Source organism: Erithacus rubecula (assembly GCF_903797595.1).
Source record: "Erithacus rubecula genome assembly, chromosome: 3".
In the NCBI taxonomy this organism is placed as follows: domain Eukaryota; kingdom Metazoa; phylum Chordata; class Aves; order Passeriformes; family Muscicapidae; genus Erithacus; species Erithacus rubecula.
Window position 1 is genome coordinate 30,751,605 of NC_136689.1, and position 16,317 is coordinate 30,767,921.

A 16,317-nucleotide genomic window follows, 5' to 3' on the forward strand; every position below is an offset into this window, starting at 1 on the left:
AAGGCAAAAAGATGTTCTATCCAGATAAATGAGAACTTCAATAATCATTGTTCAGTTGAGGTTTCAGAGGATGCATAACAGAAGGACTGCAGTCAATTAACAGCTTCTAATGTTCAAGTATAAAAGCCAGATTCATCCTATGTGGACCTTCAGTCTTTAAAGAGCAGATCAGATATTTGTGTGAACTCAGTTTATGCATGAGGTGCACAACCTACATAACATTAAATGACTCAAAGCTGTGGGAAAATGCTATGTGTGTTTATATATTATCTTTTTGAATTAACATTAATTATTCTACCTGAGCACTTGTACATTATGAAATGTAACATTTCAAAGTCATTGTTGGAGCTAAAGCAGTAGATAGATTTTTTTTTTTTCTGGGAACAAATTGCAAAATTAAAATTATTCTTTTTAGTGAAAACAACCAAGTAATTCAAATTACTTCATTGTTATAAATATCTATAAGTTCTGTTTTAGAGATAGTTATTATATAGCTATATATAAGATATTTGGGATCAGGATGGCAAAAAATGCCCCAGAAAGTCTCTAGCAACACCACATTTTAAGTTTCTCTGTGTTTCGTACCTTGGAAGGAAAATGATCTTAAATATTCTGGGGCAATATTCTCTTGAAGTGTAAAATCAACAGAATGTATTTGTTGTACTCTAATATGTGCATTTAAGTACTGTAGATAAAAATTCAATGTAAGAACACTTCTTAAAAATTTTGACAGATTTACAGACAATGTTGACAATGTGAAAAATCCTCACTATTTCTAAAAAGCAACTGATTATTTTCTAATCCTACAAAACTATCCCATACAAAGTAGATCTGTACAATGTCTAAGAGGGGAAAACCTTCATTAAACAGAAATGCAGTACATGTGTTTACTTGTGTGATCATGATTTTATTTTATTTGTTGAGTAAAGAATTATTTTTTTGCATTTAATATATATTTTTGTAAGTCTGAACCATTCATCGGGCTATATCAGTTTGAAGAAGACTTCTAAACATCCCATGGAATAACTTCTAAAATATCTTTGTAGGCAGTGAAAACTTGTAGTCTGACAAAAAGGCACACAGGAAAACAAACTTCTCTGATTATTTTCAAGGCTTTATTAAGCAAGTAAAATATTTATTATACAGAAAAGTAGAGATGTTGAATAAATTCTGCCTTTGCTCTAAGCAGGTCATGTTTTCATGTTCTCTAACTGTGAGGTATTTTTGTTGAGTTTTATATTTGATATTTGGCCTAGTGATACTGTGGATTGCAGCAATAACTTTCTGAAAACCTTGGACCACTGGATGTTCAAGAGGACAAAATGAAAATTAATATTATCACATGAAAAATGAGAATTTGAGTAATTTGGAGCCTGTGAGTTTGATATCGATCAGCAAAATGAAAGGGTGCACTGCTACAGGCAAAACTTGATCAATAAAGAGTAATGAGATTAAAGTAATTAATATCAACCAACATGGAATTTATTTATTTTGTGAAATTGAATTCAAGACTCTATTACAAGACTATAATCTTGGCTGATAAATATGGTAGTTGTATGTTGCAATATACAACTGGCAGAAGTTTGACTTGTTATTACACGACATCTTAATTAAAAATAGGATGACTGTAATTATACCAGTTCTTATTAAATAGATGAAAAACAAGATAATTGATATATTTCAAAAGATAATTCTCATCATGTCTCACCAGTTTCTGCAGAAATTGTTATTGTCTCTAAGCTATTTAACAGTTGTCTGATAAAGTTTGCCAACAAAGATTTAAGGATTTGTAAATAAAAATATAATTGATCAGAAGTAGCCTATTTATAAGGATTACTTAGCAAACATTTTCAAAAAAGACTATGCTTTTCATTGCAGCCAAATATAAAGAACAGATTTTAGAAACAAATGAAGTATAGGTCATATTTAGTAGATTGTTCTTGGAAGGCAGTGGCTTTGAATGTGGTGTACGCACCACAGAGAATAAGAAGTTTCCACCTTGTGTGGGCAAAATATCCTATGTCAGCCATGGCTAGAGAAACAAGAACATGAAATTAGAAGAGAGATGTTGTAGTATTTCAAGTGCATCTAGAATGCTATGGACAAATCTGGGTTCAACCTCTGTGCAACTGTTATAAATAGGGACCATTCAGGGAACTGAGTTTAGCATCTTAGTCAAATTGAAAGAGGTGTAGAGAAACTTTCCCTCCTTGACTGGTAAGGGGTCACAGAGGGTATCTGGAAGGGTTTTTCTGTGAACTCTGCTATTTTCACAAAACTTATAGGAGCTCGTATCTAAAATTATTTTCTAGGATCAAAGATTATGAAAGGAATACAAATGAAGCATGTGATACAGTCTTCAAAGATTTATTTCTCTAGAAACAAAAGCATTTATTGATGTCTGTCTCAGAATTTCAGTTGAGATTTTTTAAAAATTTGTTCTTAATTTTATTCTCCTGTGCTGTTTTTTTGAAGACTACACCTACCATTTTTTTAGATCAGACTGCTTAAAAGGTTTTTAAAAAACTTTTGCACAGCAAAGAGACTGTAAATGTTAGAGTGTGAGACCATTTCTAACAGACTTTAGTCTTGTTTCTTGAAAGATTTAGAGATTATAATCTGTTACACTTGACTGAAAGTTCAGTATAGCAGCCCTCTAGAATCTGGTGAATAGAAATAAACTTATCAGCAAAAACAGTCACTCAATTGGTCACTCTATCCTTAAATGTAAGTACAAGACATTAATTCTTCTCAACAGTAAGTAAAAATGTAAATGTCTGTATTTAGACATAAGATTTAGCAGGATAGATTCATTCTCTGGCAGCTCCTCCTGCAGGACAAACTGTAGGGAAGTTGGTTTTTCGTTTAAAAAGAATATAATGCATTGGGGAAATAATGAAATGTTATTCATCTGTGTCTGATGGAGACATAATACAGAGCTTAACTTATGAAATTGAAAGGAAAGTGGTTACAAGAATCCTTACGTTAAAATCAAATAATCACTTGGAAACTAAGATGCTGATACTGTTAGTGGTGTCCTGCTGTAAGATTTACCTTGCAGCACTAAAGCTTTTGGAATTCTGTTCAGTTCATTTCAAAAAGAAAGAAAAAATTTATTCAGACTCTGGAGTAAAGAAGTTCAGAAAGTCTAGAAAAATTTTAGTTATCATAAAATGAATTTGCAGTAGAAACAAATACAAATATTTAAGATTCATGTCAGTTCAAGTCACTGCTTGTCATTGTGAAGACATTGCTAGCAAAGGCTGTTAATGTCTTGGGTAGATGCTGACTTTAATTTTCTGTTACTTTATTTGCAAAGCCTATTATTGCGACTGTCAGCCACCATGAGGGTACAAAGACAGATATGAAGGGTGTTTTTGCAAGTACCAAGTAAATACTCAGCATCTTGTTGTTCTTCTCACTTAATCTGATTAATGTCTTCAAGAGGAATTTGATGTTTATTAATTCTCTGAAAGCTCATGCTGTCTACTTGTAGTCTCACTGACTCCCACTGGTTAATTGGACTCTCATTAACAGTAATAGTCTTTCACTACTGAAAAATTGCACCTGTATTAGTAAAAGCAATAACAAGGTTTCTCCCTTGCTGTCATTTTTATGATCTCAAGTCCTGTTAAAATTTAATCTATTCGCAATAAAATCGGAGTAGAGTGGATGTGTAGAAAAATAGATGCATTATCATGTTTTCATGATTTTTCAAAGGATTGAAAATACTTTTAGGTTTCAAATGAGTTCTAAGCAGATCTAAGTGTTTGGAAAAGGGATTTTCACAAGTCTCCAGTAGTTTCTGCAACCTCTGTTCTCATAAATTGCTAGAAATATTTTACCGAACTTAAGAAATTGACAATATCACTTGTTTATGGTGTTTAAAATGCAAAGAATTGCCTTCAGGGCATTGTTTTATTGGTTTTACATTCCTTCCTGCTGTGTTAAATCTAATGAGGCTTGTCTGTCCTTTAGGTGACCTACAAGCGGGATCTGTATGCAGCTGAATCAATCATTAAGGGTATGTGTTTGTCCTTGTGACTGTCACTTTGCATATTCCTGATTCTAATTAAGAATTTGTGTGTGATAGTTTGAAATGTCCTTAAGAAAAGTTATATAATGGATAAAATATGCTTAGGCAAGTTGTTTTAGCTTATTTACTGGAATATTTGTATTATGCATATTTATTTACTTTTCTCAGAATACAAACCCTTATAAAAAGCTGTGTATATTACAGTCAAATAGAGATTAATTTTGGAGGGCCTTATAAGAAATAAACATGTTTTCTTTCCTTTCATTTGCAGGTAGATTCTGAATATGTTTCATCTTTCTAGTCTGTGTAGTAGAGTGAAAATTAAATATTAACTCTTTAGGGCTCTTCACTGTTTTACATAAAGTCAGTTGTTGCCTAAATTTATATAGCAAGTATGAGATACTGAGGTATATCATTAATTTATAAATATTTTGTTGAACAGTTTGTTAACCTTTTTTTTTTTTTTTTTTTTCTGATGGTAGTGTTTTCATGCCAATTTAACATTGAGGCTGCATTTAGCATTTATCTAGGTGGACTCACGCTAAAAACAATGTAGGAAGGAAGAATTCTCAAATGCTGTATAATGAGATGGTTGTTGTAAATTGATGGGCAGTGATTCAGGGGACTCTTGCCTGACTCCTTGTTGAGAACTGAGGGATAAAACCCCAGAAACTGATGAAGAGAAAGGGACTTCCCTTTGGATTAAAAATTCCTTTCCAGAGAAAAGAATGCAAGAAAATCAGAGCAAAATCTGTGTGCTATTTGGGAACAGTGAGTGACTGGCTAGTTGTTCACTCTTGTTATTACAGTGGGCATATATTTCATATTAGATGAATTTTTAGAACTACTTAAATTTATTTTATAGGCACAAATCAAAAAGATAGAATTGGGAAGCCTGGAAATTTCTGGTTCTGACAGGCAATGGGCTCTCATCTTCATAGCTAGAAGCCTGGAATTTTTGAAAATCCTGCTTTTTATAGGATTCTTAGAAGTTCCACACTCCTAGCTTTCAAGCTTGGGAATTCCAAATATTTTAAAGGAAAGAAGGTAGCAGGGTGGTTGTGCTGCCACTGAGAAGGGCCTTGGCAGAGTGGAGAAGTGGGTGAACAGCAGTGTCATGAGATTCAGCAAGGGGAAATGCAACTCCTGCCCTTGGGAATCATCATTGCAGGCTGGAGACTGACCAGCTGGAAGGCAGCTCTGCAGAAAGGGCCCTGGGAGGTCTTGGTGGACAAGAAATTTAACAGGAACTGTCAATGCACCCCTAAATTGAACAGGGGCTGGCAACATGCCCTTATGGCACAGAAGGCCAACAGCTCCCTGGGCTAGAGTAGGCAGAGCATTTACCAGCAGACTGAGGAGGGTGATCCTTCCTCTATGTTCAGCACTGGTGAGCTCACATCTGGAGTTTTGGGTCCAATTCTGGGTTTCCACATCGGGGAAGAAATGATTATTGAAGAGAATAATGCAAAGAACCATGACAATGGTTAAGTAGTGGAACATCTGTAAAATGAGGATATGCTGTGAGATGCTTCTCGAGATATGTGTCTGGAGAAGAGAGGGCTCACAGGGATCTTAGCAGTGTGTATAAATGCCAGATGGGGCACAGTGAAGAAGACGGAGATGGAATCAGTGGTCAAAAAATTGCAAATTTGGAATGAAACTAACCTTCATCCAAATGAATTTCCATGTGTATACAAGGGCTTCAATAATCTCATAGATCTTTAAATGAGATTAGTTGTTATATTAGTTTATATGACCACCTTCATGGTGGTCAATCAGGCTCAATCAGGCTGATCCCTTTCCTTTCCTAATGTCCCTTTGCTGTGGCAGCATGCAATATATCTGCTTCAGTAAGTACAGTAGTCTTATGGTGGGCTCTATGAAAATCTGTACTTTAAGATTGTTGAAGTTTAGATTTACTTCTTGCTGCATTGCATGAGTTCAGGAAGCAGAAGCCTTACATGTTCTTTGCTTGTTATGCAAGCAGTATAATGAATCTTTCATAGCAAATTAGGACACTGGATAACAGAGCTATTTTACATAATTAATTATCTTTAATGGGGTTTTGAATTGGTACTGTTAGTCCTCCAAGACAGCAGTTTCAAAGCTGTGCCTTATCTATTTTGTGCCCTTCAAAAGGCTTAAAATCTTAGACCTTCAGGTGGCTATATCATGAATTATTTTGGTAGTGGGCAGTTGAACCATGTAAATTAATATTGGGCAGATGATTTATGCACAGTTCCTTCCACACTTAAAGCATATTTAAGAGGAGAATGTATTTTTGTCCTTTGGGGCATCATTCTGATGTACCCCTGTATGGTATAATTTTGTCTTATGTCTTAGTTTTACAGAAGAAATCTTGTTATCTATGTTCTGCTGTGTTGTGCTGCACCTATGAGAAACCTTCAAGGACAGGTCACCTTAGAGAATGGCATGTTCAGTTAGGCCTTTCCTGCAATCTGTCTAATTGACTATAGCACAGTGTCTGCTTTTCTTGAGAGTTCAGAACCTACTACGTGGTGCTGTATTGTAGAATCACAGAATCATAGAATGGCCTGGGTTGGAAAGGTCCTTAATGACCATCTAGTTCCAAGCCCATGGCCATCAGCACGGGCACCTTTCACTAGATTGGCTTGCTCAGAGTCCCATCCCACCTGGCCCTGAACACTTCCAGGAATGGGGCATCCTCAGCTTCTCTGGGCAACCTGTTCCAGTCCCTCACCACTCTCACAGTAAAGAATTTCCTCCTAATATCTAATCTGAATCTAATCTACTCTGTTTGAAGCCATTCCCACTTGCCCTATCTCTACATGCTCCTGTAAGTGAGGTGCTCCTGCTTATCACTTTTTGTGTCATGTAGGGTGCCTGATGGGGAGGTCCTACATGTCGAGTTGCAGGATGCCAGCTCTCTAAATGCCACTTTCATGCTGTAAGGGTCCTTAGGACATGTCCCAGAAGCTGAATGCATGGACTAGGAGGGTGCTGGGTACTAAGAGCTCTGGCCTTACACTGCTCCCCACTGCTGTTTCAGTCTTCACGGCTGATTTGCTTATTATTAAGTTACCCAATTTGCTGTGCTGGATGCACATTTTATCTCTGGATGAATTCAGTAGTGATGAAGAACTTTTGAGCATCCACATTTAATTTTGTGACTACAATTCCAAATTTTATGTTATCTGCAGTTTGTATTTGTTAAGGATCAAAACTTTTGGTTTTCTTCAGGAATTCAAGAAATTTCAGTTTGTTAAGCTTGACTCAGGTGAAAGTAAGAAAAACATGCATCCCTTCATGCATTTGTTTTACCTTAAATATTTATATGCATGCATATCATTCAAGGCATCACAAAGAAGCATTCCACTGATGTAAATAGACTAATGAATTGTTTTTCTTTTGAGACTATTTTCTTAAGACATTTATTTTTAGTTTCTTGACTTCCTCAATTCTCTTTTATAACTTTTATAAAAAGCAAATTTAATGCTTTTCTTAGCTAAGCAGGTACAAACTTGTAGAGTATGCAGACAAGGTGGCACATGCCTATTTTTAATAGTCTTGAAGTAAGAAAACATTGTCTTACAATAGGGGTGACTCATCTAGAAATGTAGTTAAGATCAAGCTAATACAAAACATCCTAAAAAAATTCCATTAGGATTACTGCCCTCAAGGTAGATAACTTTGAACTCTAGTTCCAACATGTAAACTTTAAATGGTGCTTCTCAGAAGAAGTTTGTAACTTACAGTTTGACTCTCTGTCCTCCTCCTCCTCCTTGTTTTCCTTTCTCAAGGGCCTTACTTTATAAATTACTTTTTCACAAGAGCATGCATTTGCAGGTTGGATAATTTGCCCTCACATTTGGCTAAAGAAGTATCTGTTGATATAGATAAAATGATGATTTTTGCAAGTGCCGAAAAAAATATTGTAATGCCTTCAAACTGTTTATGACTGTTGGGAGCTACATATTATGACTTGTGCTCTGTGAAGAAACCATGTGACTTTTTATAAAACTAGAAATTGAGATAAGCCTTGTTTAGCAAAGGACAGAGATATTATGTGAGATAGGCTGCATTTTCATGGGCATGCTCTTGAAGCAATGTCTGTTCTCTGCTCTGAGCCAAAGAAATAAACTGGCAGGTGGGGAATACTCCTTGGATAGCTACTGTTAGGTGAAAACAACCCCCATTTCTTGCCTTCTACCACAAAATGTTGCTTTCTTTCCTGTGTACTAATATTGGTTGGGTCAGTGTTAAGTTTGATTTTTAGTTTATGTGGCTACAGAGACATGGGGAATAGGTAAACAACAACAACAAAAAAAGTTAGATGTTTTTGGTTACCTATATTATTCAAATTACATTTTCAACAGTTTAATTTTTCTTATGTTTACAGTAGTGGCACCTCATAACAAAGATGTTTCTAAAGATGCCAGAGGAAACCATACTGAATTTCTAGACCAGTCAAGCCATCGCTATGTAGAAAGTGAAAATGGATTTCTGACAAATTATTTTACTACTTGGAATTCACTGTGAACTTCAAAAGCATTTTGATGATTAGGATGTGCTTCTAAAATAATTGGAATTGTAATAGGAGACTTAGAATGGTGTGGCATACTTGTTTCCAAAAACAAGTGTATGTACAAACACATATGTGCAATTAAGAGAAAAAATTTATGTCTGTAGGCTAAAACCTATTTGCCACTCAGATGTTTTTTTTTCTTACAATATTAATTCTCTAGGATATGATATTTATTATCTTTATTCAAATAAAATATTATTTCAATTGCTGCTTGTTTGTGGCATGCTCTTCAAGGTAAACTTCTAAGTCTTCATTACAGTACACTTAATATATCATCTAACTATGGTAGTTTCATAAACATGCACGCATTTTAATTTACAATTGGGTATGATCCTAGGATAAAGACTGTGGCAGGTGTTGCTGAATAATAATGTGATCTAAAGCTTTCAGGATATCAAAGGAGGGTGTGGAAAATTGAAAATTATGTTTTCTGATGTAGAAAAAATAGATTTAATGGAATAAATTCTGAAATATTGTATCAAATTTAGCTTTAATGAAGAAAACTCCTGATAGGGAAATTTAATGTTTAAATTTGACAGTGTAAAGTTTTAACTATTTTTTATTTAATGCAAAAAATATGCTCTGAGTGTATGTTAAAAGTGTTGAAAGGGATCAAATGTGGTGCATGTGAATAGGGAATACTACTCCATTATCAGGTACAGCTGAAATGAAGCTGGCAGTAAATAGGTGATGTGTGTTAGGGAGAGGAAATTTCCGGGAAATAATAAGATTAAATAAGTAGAGGAAGAGGAGGCCAAAGTAAGGTAGAGTCTGATATGTAATGTGATAGTGAGAACACAATTTTAAAAAGCATTACACAGATGAAAAGGAAATTATGGCAGAAAGTAGTTAAGTAGAACTGTGGTTCATTGTGGGAGGACAGGCGGAAACACAAAAAACCCAACCAAGGGAAGTTCCAACTTGATAAAAGTTTCACCCAAGTTTCAAAGTTTCAAAGCAGTGAACAGGTTTCCTGGAGAGATTGTATGCCAGAGCAGTAAGGGGCTGAGTGACCAGGCCTGACCTCATGGGTGATCCTGCTTTGAGAAAGAGTTTGAACAAGAGACCTGCTGAGGTTCCTTCCAGCCTCAATTATCCATTGGTCCAATAGCAAACAAAATGTTTTTAGCTGACTGTTTAAATTCTTTGTGACATGGCCATGTTGTGGCTTTCCAGAATGACTATTTCATTCACCCAAATAGAATTCTGAAAACCAGGAAGGAAATGCTGAGGAAAGTCAGCTTTACTGGCAGGCAGCAAAACTCGTAATCCGTGGAGTTACAAGCCAGCACTCCAGTGTGCTCACTGGGTTCAGTGTGACTGTGGTGGGTGGCAGAGCTCCATCATCTTAGCAGTCTTGGGAAGGAAGGCTCCACTCAGTCTTCCTTCCCACAATGCAGCAAGGATGCAGTCTAAATTCACACATGGATCTTTTTTGACCACTCGAAATAGTTTGGATTTAAATTGAAGCTGAGTTTCAAACCTCAACCAGAACAGGATTGTTGCTTTACTATGGTGATTTTATAAATGATTGTCTTCCAGACTTCCTTTACTCTTTTCCTTGATCGTTTAAAAGCATGGAGCATATTATCATGGAGTGTATTATCATTCCTTTATGGGTCTCCTACTTTATTAACATACTTTCCCCTTATAACATTATGTTTTTTCTCCAGATAAAAAATAGTTTTCCACACTTCCTTGGTTTTTCTCTCTTCTTTATTAGACTCAGCCTGCAAATCTTAGGTGCTTTTTTGTATTTGTCTCTCCTTTCTCATTTATTTTACAGGAAATTAGAGATCTAAGAGGGCTGGAGAGAGTAGTGAGATGGGTTTTTATAGCTGCAGCCTTTGAGCAGTCTTTTGTGAGAATACTTCTGATGCTGTTGATTACAGACTACTTTTTAAAGAGAACTGTTTGAGCCTAAGTTATGGTGCCTTTTTGGATTCCACAGCCTTCTTCCACATGTGAATTCTTGTAATAGCTCCAATCTGACCTTCTTCATTAAATTACTTAGCTCAATAGAGTCTGAGTTCTTGAAATCTGATATGCTAGTCTGGTTTATTATGTGTATCTATCTTGTATCTGTACTTTGTGTACAGTACTAAATTCAAGTGGCTCTTGCTCTGATTTCAATCTGCCCATTAGTTTCTTTCTGCTGATAAGAAATTAATTCAATATGGTTTTCCATTTTTCAGACTATAAAGTTATTCTCTATTTAGTAGGAGCCAACTGTGATGCATGTTCAATATACTTTTTTACCCAGTGAATCTATGGGAAGATAATTTCTCCCACAGTTGTGGTATCCTCTGATTTCCAGTCCTGTGAGAACTGGCCATGCATTTTTTTAATTCTCATTTCCATCTGGTTGTGATGGTTTATAAGCAGATGTTTATTGTTCTCTCCCTTTCTTCCTCCCTCCCCATTCTTGCTAACTTAATACAAAGTCAGTTGCCACCACTATTTTTGTTGCCACGTTATAAATATTGGACATAATAAATATCCATGATTCAAAAAATCATTATAATTGTTTTTTGGAATTCTCAGTGGTTAATTCACTTTTCCTGCTCACATAAAATTGCTTAAAAATCACAAGTCACTTTCTAATAATGTCAATTCTACAGCAGCTTTAAAATTGATTTTCAGGTATTTATGTTTATTTTTATAAAGAAGCCTGCGGGTTTACAATAGAAAGTGAGATATTTCTGTTCTACTGAAGTTATGCATCTGATTGAACATATTGTGTGGGATGTAATTATAGAAATAACTTTCCACATGCAACAAATATGTATTGTTTATATCCAGACTTGTTTGAAGACCAGTTTGCCCATATTTTTATAATTTTTCTTGTCTTTCACTCCTAATTTATTTTGTGGTGGTGTTTGGTATATTTTTGTCTCTGGAGTTTCATTGAAGTCTGCTTTAAAAGTAATTAGACTTTACGTGTGTGAAATTTCTAGTTGCTTGTGGAATGACTATGCCAAAAACTTTGGAAATCTTGTGTTTTGTTCTGCGTGTTAATTCAGCATCTAAAGGATAAAGTCCTGAATTAGACTTGAGGGTTTCAGACTTCAATTTTGGATTTATTGGCTTAAAGAAAGGAATATATTCACTGAATCTAAAACCTGAACTCAATAACAAGAGGAATTATTGTTTTCTGAGATACTGGCTTTGTGGAACAGAGCAAGCAATACCTTGAAACTATTGTTCTGGATAGTAACAAAATGCTGTATTTTGGCCCACCAGTAAAAGATCTAGAAAGTTGCCTGGGCCCATATCTGTGTCACAACTTTGCAACTTCTTTGCTATTGAGGTGAGCAGTTGCATCTGCTGTCTTCTTAAACAGTATCAGAAATAAATTTTTTGGCAATTTTTTTGTATGTATTGTTGGGAATAGGATTTATATTATCTCCTGTTTTTAATTTTGTTTTGCTTTTTCTTTTTTCCCCTTTGTTTACTCAAAATTGCTTACATTGTATTTAGTTATCTGTTGAAGTGATAAGAGGGATAAAATTTTCAAAAAGTTTTCTTGATTGTCATCTAGTGTCAATGTGGATCTGAACAAATATCTTTTAATAGATTTAAATGGGCTTTAGGGGCAGGCCTTATGTAATGATTTCATGTTGTATAAAATCATATAAAATATAATTTGAATTTTGAGATGTATAATAAAATAAATTACATAGTTAGATTAACTGTACCTTGTAGCCTTTAAATTTACAGCTGTTGAAAATGTTCTGTCAAGAAACAATAGATTGAAGGTAATGTTTAGCAGATTAGTAATTTGGATTAATTTATTTTTGCATGAAGTACTAAGGTTTTTTTATTAATCACAGAAAACCTATCACAACAAGTTTGTGTTATCACCAATGAGAAGGAAACTCTTGCACAAGTAGGTTTTCTCCTTCCCGAATCTCTGAAAAGCCAAATAAAAGTAAGTACAATTCTTCACTCTCAACTGTCTGATTAATTTAATGTTTCTGGTTGCCTCTGCTCCTAAGAAGTGGTCTAAATAATGTGAAAACAGAAACTGAGACTTCCTGTGTCACTGTAGTATTTATTACAAGGGATTAACACCAGGTGTGGAAGTTACCAAGAAGGAAGCATCTTCAGCCCAGTTGTGCTGTAGAGGGGATCTTACATGTCCACTTAAAATGTCCATATTAGATTAGAGGAGTAATTGAAGCCAGACAACAGAGAGGCAGTTTTCTTTAGATTTTATGAATTCAGTAAGCCCAAATTGTTACAAATATGTTACAGAGGGAATGCTTTTGTTACTTTGAAGTCTGACTTGGAGTTTGAACCAATTGAATGGTATCGTTTTCCTGCAGAACTGTGAATGCAAAATCAAATTAACCAGCTTTTTTGTAGAGTGATAGGAATACATTTCCCTCAGTGAATGCTCATAAGAGCCTTTGCCTTAGGATATTGATGGAATGTTCTACTGGCATTTAACTATCTTTTCCTTTTTCATTATTCTTCCTAATAGAGCTGTCATATTTCCATTTTCCCAAAGGTGATTAACATTTGGTAATTGCTAAAATTTAGACTGGTGTTGAGGTGATTCTTAATTATATTTTATGTGATGATATCACAAGTTCCTGTTACCCAGAGAAACAGACAGAGAATAACTGTTCAAAAATACAGGTATTCTAATTTGCATAATGTTAATTCTGCAATGGTTTTATTAATGTCTATCAATCTTCTGCATGGTGTGTTAATTATTAGAAGGATATGTTTCTGTACCAATGTGTATTGCTGTTTTATGTATGGAAATGTCATTTGCCATTGCACTTAAAGTTTTTATTTGGAAAGAATTGTATTTAGCATGGAATCATGCTTTATGTCTATTAAATGTCTACATCTAAAAGTAAAAAAAAAAATTAGCAGAGTTGAATAAGATCTTTTCTTGCCTGAATAGCTCTAGTATGATGGGGCAGAAGTATATGTCCATTTCACTGATACCAGATGCGTTGCTGTTTCTCTTTTTTATCCCTGTGTAAACTATATTGCTATTAGTAGGAAGACATCACTCATCCATATACTTTTAAAAAAATAAAACCTCTGAGTTAATTCTTAAGTTTACCAATATACAGAATTTCTAACCTTAGAAAGAATTTATACACAAGCTTATTTGTTCTCAAATGAAGCACAATGCCTTGAGTGAGAGAGAGTTGATTTTGTAAAATAATTATTTTAAGCAATGTAAAGGCACTCATGTCTGATGCTTACAGTGCTGTTTCTCAAGTGGCTGCCCTGAGCAGTATACATACTTCAACATGTGTTGGAATCCATGCTTCACTGTGGAGTGCCCCAAAATTTTGAGCAATTTTCAGTTTTGTGTTGGAAATAATAATTGCCAGTTTTAAATAATTTGAATAAACAACCTCTGCCACAGTGGTGGAAGCTTTAGCAGATAGTTACGTCTGAATGAGAATTTTTGACTTTTTTCTTTTTTTTGTCTAATCAGGTTGAAGCTATTTCAGTGTCTCTAAGCAAAAATGATAGCCATCTACAAAACATCATTTCAGGACAGTGCTACAATTTTGTTTATGTAAATGTAAGTAGTGAGGATGCATGTAAATGTAAGTAGTGAGGATGCATGCTTTTTATTTTACTGTTAAACTTACTAGTAATGGTAAATAATAATTAAATATTTGAGTAAAAAGGTTTTTTTTATTGTTGTCCTCATGTACTGAGTCCATTCTGATGTTTGGTGTTTCTGATGTGCACTAAACTAGACCTTTGAGACACTGGTCTTCTCATCTCCTCTTGTTCCACTTCTGTCACTGTGTTGTTAGCCAGCCATGAATTCTTGAACGAGAGGGATAAAATCTGAAGTAGTGCAAAGGTTCCTTTCATAAGTGCTGTATTGAAGTGAATTATTTTAAGGAGAGGCCTGTAATACATGAAGTCATCTAACTTCATTGTGCATTCATTGCTACCGTGGTCTAAATTGGTGTTTCCCATTCTGGACATGTCCATGCCATGTGATCTGTATTTGGGTCCATGTATGGGAACAGGCTGGTTTTAGATGAACCATATCTGAGACCAATCAAGAACCTTAATCTTGTTTGATTTTAAATATATGTATATAAAAGGTTATTAATATTATGACTTTACTAGACAATACCATAGAATTGCATTAAAAACAATCAGCTAATCAACCAACCCCCTCACCCCAAACAAAAAAAGTGATGTATCTTCTTCTTTTTTTGGTAAACAACAGGTCTTCAAATTCCATTTTTATGAAATAATTATTGTTTTCAGTAATTCTAAACATTTATTTTAATTTAGGAAAAAAGGTGTGCCCTTCAAGAAACACAGGAGCTGGTGGATATGTTGGAAAAATCCAATATTCCTCTCTTGTGTCCAGTTGTCCTTATTTCGGTAGGTAACTCCTGTAAGTTACCCTAGAAGACATCTCATTGATTATTTTAAATTAATATTTAATATAATGTAAGTAATATTTAATATGAATATTTTTAAAGATAGACCAGGTTTAAACTGCTGCTAACTCAGAATACAATTGTAAATTCAAATTGTGAATTGGTCTTTAAAGAAACTCATTTACACTTCAACAAATGTACTACATCCTACAAAGAAACAAACTGATAGTAGCAAATGACAGTTTATTAGTTACATATATCTGTGGAAGGCTCATTGTGGCTGGCTGGTTGTACTGAACTGTTAACTCCTGCCTTGCTGTTGTGCTCTGTCTCTGCTGGGGATGCTGCAAAGCATGTGCTGTGCTTGAATGTTCAGTTGAAACAGAATTAAGTGGCTTTTTTTTTTTCCTATGCATGTGTGGTCCTGATGGCTGCACTGTTTTTGATATAATCCAAGGTGCCATTGGCCTTCTTGGCCACCTGGGCATGTGGTGGCTCATGCTCAGCCACTGTCAACCAGCACCCCCAGGTCCTTTTCCACTGGGCACCTTTCCAGCCACTCAGCCCCAGACTATGGAGCTGGGTATGGTTGTTGTGAACCAAGTTCAGGACACTCTCCCCTCTCAAACCTTATACCCTTGGCCTCAGCCCAGGTATCCAGCCTGTCCAGATGCTTCTGTAGAGCCTAACCTATCATACCTATTATACCCTCACCTATTGTATGCTCTTCTCTTGGAGTGACTGACTGTGATTCTGTGATCAACATTCAGCACTTTGTTTCTAGACCATCTTTTTTTCTTGACCCTGTTTCTTGGAACTTCAGAGTAAAACTTTGTTTTACTGAATTTTCAAAGATAAATTACTTCTTCCTTTCATAATCAGAGCGATTACATGTTTCCAATTCTGTTGGTCATTTACAAAGCCACTGAATATGCAAAATGCTCTTTTCTGGATTGAAAATGTTTTCATTAGTCCTTTACCAAGAATATAAAAAACCATTTCTATCTGTGTTGGATTTTGAGTGTGAAGATAAAGCTGGAATTGCTTATAAACTAGTTAATGCTAAGATATGAAAAGCACACGTATTTTGTGCCCAATTGATAGCACTTTCCAGTACAGACTTTCAATTAAATAATTTTTTTAGTGTGATGCTAGGAAAGTGAAAACTTTGGTTTGGTACTTGTAGTTATAAAGATTCTGATCTTAGAATGTCCTAAGAAATAGCAGTGCAAATAATTCTTACACAATCTCCCCATGAAACTCGGGTTTTGCCCCTCAGATAGGGCAAAAGTCTTGAAGTCATTGTAGAACCCAGAACCACATTA

At 35.1% G+C, this 16,317-nt stretch overlaps 1 protein-coding gene across 1 annotated transcript in view; it reads left to right on the forward strand.

Moving 5' to 3' along the window:
• The window catches only part of CRPPA (CDP-L-ribitol pyrophosphorylase A), a 106,410-nt gene that overhangs the window by 42,927 nt on the left and 47,166 nt on the right, over positions 1-16,317 (forward strand). The window contains exons 5-8 of the mRNA XM_079302125.1: positions 3,979-4,024; positions 12,440-12,537; positions 14,074-14,163; positions 14,901-14,993. Coding sequence (XP_079158251.1) covers positions 3,979-4,024; positions 12,440-12,537; positions 14,074-14,163; positions 14,901-14,993 — 327 coding nt within the window. The remainder of the gene's footprint in view (positions 1-3,978; positions 4,025-12,439; positions 12,538-14,073; positions 14,164-14,900; positions 14,994-16,317) is intronic.